The sequence below is a fragment of the Schistocerca nitens genome, chromosome 1, assembly GCF_023898315.1.
Source record: "Schistocerca nitens isolate TAMUIC-IGC-003100 chromosome 1, iqSchNite1.1, whole genome shotgun sequence".
NCBI classification, from domain to species: Eukaryota; Metazoa; Arthropoda; class Insecta; order Orthoptera; family Acrididae; genus Schistocerca; species Schistocerca nitens.
Window position 1 is genome coordinate 527,721,869 of NC_064614.1, and position 12,098 is coordinate 527,733,966.

Here is a 12,098-nt window from a genome sequence, read left to right on the forward strand (position 1 = left end):
CCACAAACCATATACGGGTCCATAACTGCAGTGAATGCTACATTTGAATTTATCTCTAGTACACTCTGTGCCTTTAATATTTGGCTGCTGTGCCCAGATATATTTTTATATGTCACTTATTTCCAGTTTCCACTACTTATGACTATATTAATTGTTGAACTCACATTCTTCCAATAACACAGTAGATTTTGGATGTAGGAATTATGAATTACTACTAACTATCATGCAAATCTTTTTTATTTGGTCTTGTAATTGTTACTTTTCAATGAACAACAAGTGCTCAATGCATAAGCACATTTCCAATATTGCTCATATTTTAAGAAAACAAAATCATAATATGGTTCATAATGGCAACGTTCAGAATTTTATAGCCTATGCTTACTTGTTAAACTAGGCTTAACAATTTTGGGCAGCAACCTTTGTCCCACTGGATTCGAGAAGTTTAATGTTTTAAAATACCAGAACAGTTACTACGATGATTGTTAAACAAAACAATGTAGCTACTGGATGGCCAATAATCCAGCACTGATATTAGATTAAGATTTAAATCAACACAAATCCTCTTTACACAGTATATCATAATAAGCAGCAATGATATTTCACTGTATAGTAGGTAGGGGTAAATTACATCATTAGAGTATTTTTTAAACCAATTTTAAAATAACAATTAGAAAAGCACAAATAATTTTCTAACAGAAATTTTTTAAACATTCTCTTTTGACCAAAAAAGTCATTAGAATAATTATATATAATATTTACATTACTTTAAAGCTCTTAGACTACAAACACTGCCATTATCTATCTTACTACTAAAGTCGAATTTTATAGGTCAAATTATAAAGTTCATTGTTCAAGTGTGATAGCTGCTCCTTCTCACGTATCTCATCAAAACGCTGAGCATGAGTATGTGACACAACATACATAATTTTATCATCATCCATAGTACAACGACCAAAACAACCTCTGCTATATTCAATGCATCTCCAATATTTCTTCTGACCTCTATACCAGTGTAAGTGATATATGTATCCATCATGAACAAGCTGCTTTTTACCTCGAAAACTTGTGATGTATCTTGGTTTACCTACAAAGAACACATCTACATTACATTCAATGTCATGGGGAAAATGAACAATAAACTAATTTAACTGTTATGTTTCTCTTTTAAATAGTGCGAAAATTATACTGCACCAATGATTAAAATGAAGTTTAGGCAAAACGTGTCTCAATAGACTTTTCTGAAAATACTGCACAATTAACAGTAGCTAATGAACATACTTAGCTACTTCTTCGAAGGGCCACATTTTCAGTACATATTAATGTCATTTCATTTTTTTTTTCTAAAAAAGTACTTTCATTTTATTAATCTGTACACATAGATGCACCATAATTGATTAACATAAGCTTACACCATTCTTAGATGTAATTTTAAAACAGCATTGATTAATTATAAACAAATTAAATCTCACCACCAGTTTTACAATTTTAATGCAACAATTTCCTGTTGTAGCACAAACTGCATACTATACCCTATATACTTCAGACCAACTAGAACAAAGAAAAATTTAGAAGTACAATCAATGTTAATTGAGTGCGTCCACTCGAAAGAGAAAATTTGCCTTTGACAGGGGATACACTGAATGAGAATTCCCACGCTGCAGTGGAGTGAGAGCTGATATTAAACTTCCTGGCAATGCCGGAAGCTACCCAAGCACGACTCATGCTCTATGTTCCACCACTGCATCGTCAACTCTGTTCTTGACCACAAGGTGGTGATCACTCTTTTTGGTGGACAGCTAGTTGATTCCCATATACACAGAAATTGAAGCAGGGGTGGTTAATGACACAACTTCTTTCACAGGTGACTCTGCCTGTGATGGTATGAGGTTGGCCAGTGATGGGACTGGAGTAGGATGTGTTGGGTGAGTATATTGGACAGATTCTGGAGGTATGACCCATGTGCAAGTGGTTGGTAGTGGATGCTGCACAAAGATGGACCAGGACATTGTGTGGTTTGGGAGGGCAGCAGAATACCAATTTTCATGGATGGGAAGGCTTGCGGGTAGGATGTGTCTCATATCTGGACATAATGATAAATAGTCAAAGCCATAGCCCTTGTTCAGTTGTTCCAGTATCGGTACTCTAGCTTGAAAAAGGATTTATCTAAAAGCTAGCTAAAATTTCAGACTTGTTAACTCATTGCGCACTGTGGCTCAACCCCTCTCTGACCGGTGAAAGTTGACTGATATCATACTGTGCAGTAAGATTCCATTTCAGATTATTCAGACATTAAAGTGATGCTTACTTTCACATCACTTCTGTGATGCATTAAACCATCACACATTTGTTTGTTTTATAATCTGTAAGCTGGCTGCTCTGTGAGAAGCAGGTGGGGCTTGTCCCTGAAGCCAATGCACTCTGAGCTGATTGCACACTTTCACTCCCAGCATGCTCCACAAATGGGCCAAGTTAAAGTGTGTGATCTGTATGTGCCTGCCAACAATTCAACAGTTCTACTTTTTTGTGTGTTGTAACTTTAACTCCCAAATTATTTACATTACTATATATTTGTTATATTGACACTGTATGAGTATCCTACAGCTGGGATTGCACATTATTACAATTACAGACTTGCAATTTTGAAGAGCCAGCTTCCACATTCAGTCCAGCAGTCCTGATTTAGATATTTAGTTGTTTCATACATGCTTTTGGTAAATTCTGGGGTTGATCATGTGATACTTCCAATGTAAAAATACAGAAGTAGTAAAAAGAAGTGATCCCCCATCAACATAGCTGACAACAGAGGACTTAATACTACGTGAGATGATCTCCAATAATATAACACTTCAGTAACAATAACATAACACTTCAAGACAAAGGAAAAACTGCACCATGTACAGTTAAAAATGACTGATGATTAAAATGTAATCTGCAACTTGCAATAGTGTGTAATGTAGTTCAAAGCTCTGTTGTTTAAAAATTTGTCATTTGCTAGCAAAAACCAAATAAGAGAACAAATTTAGTCAGTAAAAAGCACGCTCATTGGTGATGGATTGTAATCAGCTTTGTAACAAGTGTATATTATTTTGTGCATTTGTCCTCTTTCTATGCACCTACTACTTTGGATATTGTATACAATAAGATTTTATCATGTACTAGTAAAATGCTGAGGCTGTTTTTCTTGAGAGTTCTCCAGAAGAAAACTGCTTATGAATCCCTACAAAAGGTTGGAACATACAATAATATGATACTGATATACAGGGTATTTAAGCATTACTGTTATACATATTTGTTTTGTTTAAGCATTAACAGATGTTTTCTGGAAAACATGGTTAGTCTTATCATGAAAACAAGTCAAGAAAGGAGACACTCATCGAGATCATAAGTCAGATTGTGACAGGTCACTCTCATCGTTAGCTTCTCATTATGATAGGTTTGGGATTGTTGGGGGGGGGGGGGGGGCAGGGTGGAAAAGGGGCAGAGTTTCTGTGTATTTGGCTAATATATATAAATTGAAAATATTCATTTATATAAGATAAGAAATTTTGTCTTGTCCAGAGGCCAAGAAAGCCTTAACTACCAAACAAAACAAACATGTATCATGCTCCAGGATCCTTAGCATGTAAACTATTCAAAGGATCTACTAAAAATTTGGAGATGGCGCCACCATTCTCACTATAGCTGACAATGTCAATTCTGCTGCTATTGTAAACGTTGAACTTTAAATTATTATAACTTTTTATAGAATGTGGCATCTCATGAATTAATAAAATTCCACCAATATATTCCAAACATAGCTAATATTGATCTCCAAAAAAATATACTTTCTTAGTAAATACATATATCACTCTCTAGGACAAAGATAACCTTCAATCAAAGATTCAGAAGGAGTGCAGTCTAATTACGCTTACTATCAATTAAAGATATAATCACAGTCATAAAAACATCTAGATGGTTATTCAAATCTTGGAGAACATAAATACAAATATACCCAATTATTTGAAACAAAACAGTAAGAAACTAAATGAAGAAATGAAAGGTGTTGCTGTTATCATCAAACTTCAACTGATGTCTGTGACATCACCAACTTATATGCAGACATATTTATCTAAGAATCTGGTAAAGGGAAGTCATAGCAGAATGTAAGTAATTCAAGGAGTAGGTACATTAACAAGAGGGAGAACGTTGCTAGCTTTCAAATGAATTCTTTTCCTTTTTTTCTTTAAATAGAGTCTTTCACTAGTGAAGACCACAGTATATTTGTAAATAATATGGAATTAGATGCAATGCATTCAGTCAGTTTCAGCCTCATCTAAGAAGCATGGAGTAGAAGGTTGCCCTACTTTTTCACATAACAGGAAGTGCCTGGATGATTGATTGATTGCACAATTACCCCCCCCCCCCCCCCCATATGTGGATTGCTACATTGGCAATTAGACTACCCACTTGTGCAGTTCCATATCATTCTTCACAGTTCCTAACAAAATAGAGATGTTGGGAGGCGGGCAGAACGTTGTTCAACATATCACTCACATAAGAGAAGTACACTGTTGCCTGAGTAGCCTCCCGCTCATCCCACTTTTGTGTTGCCACTGGCTGCCACTAAGAGTGCCTTATTTGTTGGTCATTTTATCTATGTCTTTTGAATGTGGTCTTTAGGTGTCTGAGCTCTGGGGGTAAGCTCTCTTCCTTGGAGATTATTCTTGTTCTATGGCCTAAGGCACACAAGACCCTTTCACACTGTGAGTTGTGGTGACAACTGAAAGTATGTAGCTGTAAATATAAACTGATGTGAGCAACGTTTCTGTAGACAATGTGGCTCAGCATACTGTTACATTTCTGTCTCACTAGGAAATCCAAGACTGAGATAGCATCATCATGTTCCACCACAACACTGAACTATTATGCTGGAATAGAGGCATTTCAGATGTTGCAGGAACTCATCATGTTTTCTACCCATGGGGCATCATGACAAAAGTGTCATCCACAAAATGGTAGAAGCATATCAGTTTTAGTGGCCACTGCTGAAGAGAGTGGGTGGCAAACAGAGTGTAAACGGAGACACTGGTGGACCGACTGATCAATCCTGAGCAGTCACTGGAAGGTGGCAGCAACTTTGACTGCAGAAAATTGTGCAGAATCAATAACTTCATGCAACTAGATCACCAAGAAGAATTTAAATTACATATTCACTGGGAAAATCTCTGATGGACAATCGATTATGATGTACTCAATTACATTCCTGAAGTTGGCTTATGCACTACAATAATTTTATTGAGTGTAAATATTACACTCAACTGTATTAATTCAATTAGTTTAATTGCAATTTGCTACACTTAAGTCATTTCCTTAACTAAGAAATGTAACTAACAAAATTAGTTTCACGAGGTATTGGATTGGTGCATAAGCTCGTAGCATTTTTCCATAATTTAATACATACACCAGATGTACATAGTAGATACTTTAGCGTCCATAAAATATTTGCCTTCACTAATTACAGCACTCTGTTAGGATAATTTTTCAATTCCACGACAATAGAAATCATGTGGTTCTGAGGTGAATAATTTATTGAGCCATGTTCAGAGAGTATTTTCATTCAGAGATGAAGATCCTTGAAGGCAGCATGCAAATGTACATTATTGTGGAGTTGCATCACTTCATACAGTCTTCCTGGTCATTGTTCGTGGATTGTCTATGCAAGACGTCTCAATTGTTGACAGTAAATGTCAGCATTTATGGTTACACTTTGGGGAAGCAATTCATAGTGCACCACACCATCACTGTTTCACTGGGTGCATAATATTATGTTTTGTGTGTGTGTGCAGGTCTTTGTATGGAGAGTTGCTGCTTTGTTTGGATTCACCATTCATAAGAATGGTCAGTCTTCCCCCATGAACCATGGACCTCTTCCCCCATGAACCATGGACCTTGCCGTTGATGGGGAGGCTTGCGTGCCTCAGCGATACAGATGGCCGTACCATAGGTGCAACCACAACGGAGGGGTATCTGTTGAGAGGCCAGACAAACATGTGGTTCCTGAAGAGGGGCAGCAGCCTTTTCAGTAGTTGCAGGGGCAACAGTCTGGATGATTGACTGATTTGGCCTTGTAACATTAACCAAAACGGCCTTGCTGTGCTGGTACTGCGAACGGCTGAAAGCAAGGGGAAACTACAGCCGTAATTTTTCCCGAGGACATGCAGCTTTACTGTATGATTAAATGATGATGGCGTCCTCTTGGGTAAAATATTCCGGAGGTAAAATAGTCCCCCATTCGGATCTCCGGGCGGGGACTACTCAAGAGGACGTCGTTATCAGGAGAAAGAAAACTGGCATTCTACGGATCGGAGCGTGGAATGTCAGATCCCTTAATCGGGCAGGTAGGTTAGAAAATTTAAAAAGGGAAATGGATAGGTTAAAGTTAGATATAGTGGGAATTAGTGAAGTTCGGTGGCAGGAGGAACAAGACTTTTGGTCAGGTGATTACAGGGTTATAAATACAAAATCAAATAGGGGTAATGCAGGAGTAGGTTTAATAATGAATAAAAAAATAGGAGTCAGGGGTTAGCTACTACAAACAGCATAGTGAACGCATTATTGTGGCCAAGATAGACACAAAGCCCATGCCTACTACAGTAGTACAAGTTTATATGCCTACTAGCTCTGCAGATGATGAAGAAATTGATGAAATGTATGACGAGATAAGAGAAATTATTCAGGTAGTGAAGGGAGATGAAAATTTAATAGTCATGGGTGACTGGAATTCGTCAGTAGGAAAAGGGAGAGAAGGAAACATAGTAGGTGAATATGGATTGGGGCTAAGAAATGAAAGAGGAAGCCGCCTTGTAGAATTTTGCACAGAGCATAACTTAATCATAGCTAACACTTGGTTCAAGAATCATAAAAGAAGGTTGTATACCTGGAAGAATCCTGGAGATACTAATAGGTATCAGATAGATTATATAATGGTAAGACAGAGATTTAGGAACCAGGTTTTAAATTGTAAGACATTTCCAGGGGCAGATGTGGATTCTGACCACAATCTATTGGTTATAAACTGCAGATTGAAACTGAAGAAACTGCAAAAAGGTGGGAATTTAAGGAGATGGGACCTGGATAAACTGAAAGAACCAGAGGTTGTAGAGAGTTTCAGGGAGAGCATAAGGGAACAATTGACAGGAATGGGGGAAAGAAATACAGTAGATGAAGAATGGTTAGCTCTGAGGGATGAAGTAGTGAAGGCAGCAGAGGATCAAGTAGGTAAAAAGACGAGGGCTAATAGAAATCCTTGGGTAACAGAAGAAATATTGAATTTAATTGATGAAAGGAGAAAATATAAAAATGCAGTGAATGAAGCAGGCAAAAGGGAATACAAACGTCTCAAAAATGAGATCAACAGAAAGTGCAAAATGGCTAAGCAGGGATGGCTAGAGGACAAATGTAAGGATGTAGAGGCTTGTCTCACTAGGGGTAAGATAGATACTGCCTACAGGAAAATTAAAGAGACCTTTGGAGAGAAGAGAACCACTTGTATGAATATCAAGAGCTCAGATGGCAACCCAGTTCTAAGCAAAGAAGGGAAGGCAGAAAGGTGGAAGGAGTATATAGAGGGTTTATACAAGGGCGATGTACTTGAGGACAATATTATGGAAATGGAAGAGGATGTAGATGGAGATGAAATGGGAGATAAGATACTGCGTGAAGAATTTGACAGAGCACTGAAAGACCTGAGTCGAAACAAGGCCCCGGGAGTAGACAACATTCCATTAGAACTACTGATGGCCTTGGGAGAGCCAGTCCTGACAAAACTCTACCATCTGGTGAGCAAGATGTATGAGACAGGCGAAATACCCACAGACTTCAAGAAGAATATAATAATTCCAATACCAAAGAAAGCAGGTGTTGACAGATGTGAAAATTACCGAACTATCAGTTTAATAAGTCACAGCTGCAAAATACTAACGCGAATTCTTTACAGACGAATGGAAAAACTGGTAGAAGCGGACCTCGGGGAAGATCAGTTTGGATTCCGTAGAAATGTTGGAACACGTGAGGCAATACTAACCTTACGACTTATCTTAGAAGAAAGATTAAGAAAAGGCAAACCTACGTTTCTAGCATTTGTAGACTTAGAGAAAGCTTTTGACAACGTTAACTGGAATACTCTCTTTCAAATTCTGAAGGTGGCAGGGGTAAAATACAGGGAGCGAAAGGCTATTTACAATTTGTACAGAAACCAGGTGGCAGTTATAAGAGTCGAGGGGCATGAAAGGGAAGCAGTGGTTGGGAAAGGAGTGAGACAGGGTTGTAGCCTCTCCCCGATGTTATTCAATCTGTATATTGAGCAAGCAGTAAAGGAAACAAAAGAAAAATTCGGAGTAGGTATTAAAATTCATGGAGAAGAAGTAAAAACTTTGAGGTTCGCCGATGACATTGTAATTCTGTCAGAGACAGCAAAGGACTTGGAAGAGCAGTTGAACGGAATGGACAGTGTCTTGAAAGGAGGATATAAGATGAATATCAACAAAAGCAAAACGAGGATAATGGAATGTAGTCAAATTAAATCGGGTGATGCTGAGGGGATTAGATTAGGAAATGAGACACTTAAAGTAGTAAAGGAGTTTTGCTATTTGGGGAGTAAAATAACTGATGATGGTCGAAGTAGAGAGGATATAAAATGTAGACTGGCAATGGCAAGGAAATCGTTTCTGAAGAAGAGAAATTTGTTAACATCGAGTATAGATTTAAGTGTCAGGAAGTCGTTTCTGAAAGTATTTGTATGGAGTGTAGCCATGTATGGAAGTGAAACATGGACGATAACCAGTTTGGACAAGAAGAGAATAGAAGCTTTCGAAATGTGGTGCTACAGAAGAATGCTGAAGATAAGGTGGGTAGATCACGTAACTAATGAGGAGGTATTGAATAGGATTGGGGAGAAGAGAAGTTTGTGGCACAACTTGACTAGAAGAAGGGATCGGTTGGTAGGACATGTTTTGAGGCATCAAGGGATCACAAATTTAGCATTGGAGGGCAGCGTGGAGGGTAAAAATCGTAGAGGGAGACCAAGAGATCAATACACTAAGCAGATTCAGAAGGATGTAGGTTGCAGTAGGTACTGGGAGATGAAGAAGCTTGCACAGGATAGAGTAGCATGGAGAGCTGCATCTAACCAGTCTCAGGACTGAAGACCACAACAACAACAAGAATGGTCAGTGTTATTTATGAAGCAATTGATGATCAGCCAGCAGAGATGCTCATACAGCCACCTGATGATTATTGCGATTTTGGCTTAGAGGATGCAGAATCCATAGACCTGATTTTTGAACCCACCCCATTCCATGCAAACATTGCACAATGGTGGAATGATCACATTTCCTCACATGTGGCAGTTCTCGATTACACTGACATGGACCAGTGTGGATTACTGCATTTAAATGATTCTTCTTAAAATGAGAATACCATTTTCTTGCCATTCTCTGTCCAATGGTAATATCCCCATACACAGCTTAAACTGTTTCTGGCTGCCTCCACTGATGTCATCCCTCTATAGAACTTAAACAAAAAAATGTGTCAGAAACATTCCTATTTCTCACCCTGGCACTCCATTTTCTAGCATACACAGCTCCACTCACTATCGCCAAATGACAAAATGACGATATATCAGTTCAAATAGCAACAGTGAACTACAAATAACAAATAAAAAATGGCAATCAATAAATAAAGCCAAAGCAACCAGAATACCAAAACGCAAAACAAAAAATGCTATGAAGTTATGCACCAGCCTAATAAGTTGAATTAATAATCCATCACCACATGAAGAGATTGACCAAACCCATCATAGCCTCTAGAGACCTGAAGTCACAGTTAATACAGTAAATTGAGAAAAAAAAAGCTTTAATATGTTGGTGGGCACCACTGATTGTAAAATATTCATAAATAATTTTGTTTTATATATACACATTGTTGCAGGCCATGTATTATATACATCGGGTTGCTAACAAACCAATCAGTGAAGAAATAAATATCACTTTATTTTTGCTTATTTGCATGACATACATTTCTCCTCATGCCAGAAAATGCACAAAATTGTTAAAATTGTCTCATTACATGATCTTGTTGAAATATAAATTGTTAAAAGTATAATAAATAAAAAATTACAAAATCTTTAACAAATTTTTCAAAATGTTGGGGGGTATTCTTATGCAGTATGAAACTTTCTGACACAGTTTCTTTCCGAAGTAAAGCACAAAAACACCATACATTCGGAACATCTCACATTCGTTAGCTTTGAACAACCCTTTCCTCTGCATCCTGATCTGTTCTTTTTTTCGGTACCCATTTCTGGCATTTGGAAAGCACATTTGTATCTTTTGGCCATTGGTGGTATTGGCTGAACTAATCTTCTCTTCTTTTCAGTGAGCTCTTCCCTTTCTTCACTTTCCTCTTCATCACCTTCCTTTTCATATCTATCTGGGTTGTTTGTGTTCCTTTCGGTGGTGCTGAACATCAGATTTTCAGCAATATTAGTGTCAAAGACCTCATCCAGATGCTGAGCTATTCCTGAATCAGATAGACCTGTCAATAACGTTTAGATTTTCATTTGTAAATCACGTTTGCGAAGTTTTATTTGTATAGAAAGCATTAGAAATGTCCATCCCATTATTAAACTTATCAAATGAGCACTAAAAATAATAAAATAATGTTGAAACAACGAATGAACAATAGAAAATGCAGCCGACTGCCATTTGCTCACAGGCACATGAAATGTATCATATTTGATACATTGGGTATCTGTGACTACATCTACTAAAGTATGATTTTTCAGAAGTAAAATCGTCTTTCACGTCACTTTCTTTGATTGAATTATAGTCGGGGCAACTGTTAACAATATTTTAGTACTGCTTTAGAAGTAAATAAACGATGAATTAACAATACTAATCTTTCTTTCTTGAAGCCATATTTTCTCATCCAAAACACACTTGTTGCTTACTGCTCCTGACACCTAGTGATCATTCTGAGGAGCAGGCTGTGAACTTGTTCTGCAGAGTGTATTGAATACAATACAGTCGGCACTTTTACAAAAAATGGCACACATTGTGTAGGAACATCATTTGAACAGATGTATAACACATGGTACAAGGGGTCACTAGAGGTTAACAGAAGGATACTGTATAAACTAAATTCCTCAAGTGTCCTTAACAAAAGTGTCACTAAAACTTATATAGACTCATATTAGAAAATGAATAATATAATCAATCACATTGTGGAGAGAAGGGACTCTTGCTTCACTCTTAAGTGCAATAAAACTTGGTACAAATAGATCTTTTACGCAAATTATTTGCATCAACATTTGACTCACAATGATGCATGATTAGTTAAGCAGATAATACCGGTCCTCTGGGACTGAGGTTCACTGGTAAACTTTCATGGAAGGTTTGTATTCAAATCTCCAGTAGAATCAGGAGTCTGCAACCAGTACAATTACAATATTTCTCACAATCAGTGACAGTTTGGTTCATATACTTTCACTCCTTGGTGTCAAATGACCAAATATCTCAGGGAACACCATTTGAGTGAAAAGAAATTTTTTCCTCCATAATTGAGTCACCTAGTTGATACATTGTGGAAAAAAGGTCACAAAGCTCATGTAGGCTTTTGCTGGGATTCTTACATATGCATTGCAGTACATCTACACACTTACAGGATTTATGGCTGACAACACAAACTTGTTCAAAATGAATAGCATAATCTATTCAGTGAACACTGTACAGGGTAATGATCTTTTGTTGCAAGAAAGCCCATTAAAAAAGTCCAAAACAATTAGCTTTCTGCAACACAAATTTTCAATGGGCTTCTACAAGAGTTGAAGGTCATATTATCTATATGAAATTCACTGAAATGAATTAAATAGGAGATTATCTTGGTCTCCACCCTTCTTTCCTCAATCACAAAACTGATAGCCAAAATGCAATGTAACGACAATCTTACTTTAGCTAGTCATCTTATTTGCCAATATGGGTGTCACAGCCTCTAAGAACACTATTCTTGGCCTTCTCTGTTTACATCTTCCTTCTATTCTACTTTCAATTATTATCACTACA

At 37.4% G+C, this 12,098-nt stretch overlaps 1 protein-coding gene across 12 annotated transcripts in view; it reads right to left on the bottom strand.

The window, feature by feature from the left end:
* The window catches only part of LOC126253413 (broad-complex core protein isoforms 1/2/3/4/5-like), a 492,630-nt gene that overhangs the window by 169,640 nt on the left and 310,892 nt on the right, over nt 1–12,098 (bottom strand). For 4 of the 12 annotated variants that reach the window (XM_049954747.1, XM_049954738.1, XM_049954754.1 and 1 more), the window contains one exon: nt 9–1,084. The exons of 5 other annotated variants lie outside the window; for them this stretch is intronic. In XM_049954747.1, coding sequence (XP_049810704.1) covers nt 810–1,084 — 275 coding nt within the window. In that variant the 3' untranslated portion in view covers nt 9–809. Of the gene's footprint in view, nt 1–8; nt 1,085–10,254; nt 10,497–12,098 lie in introns of those variants that run through there. 3 more of the 12 variants (XM_049954763.1, XM_049954823.1, XM_049954814.1) reach the window with 3 other exon arrangements.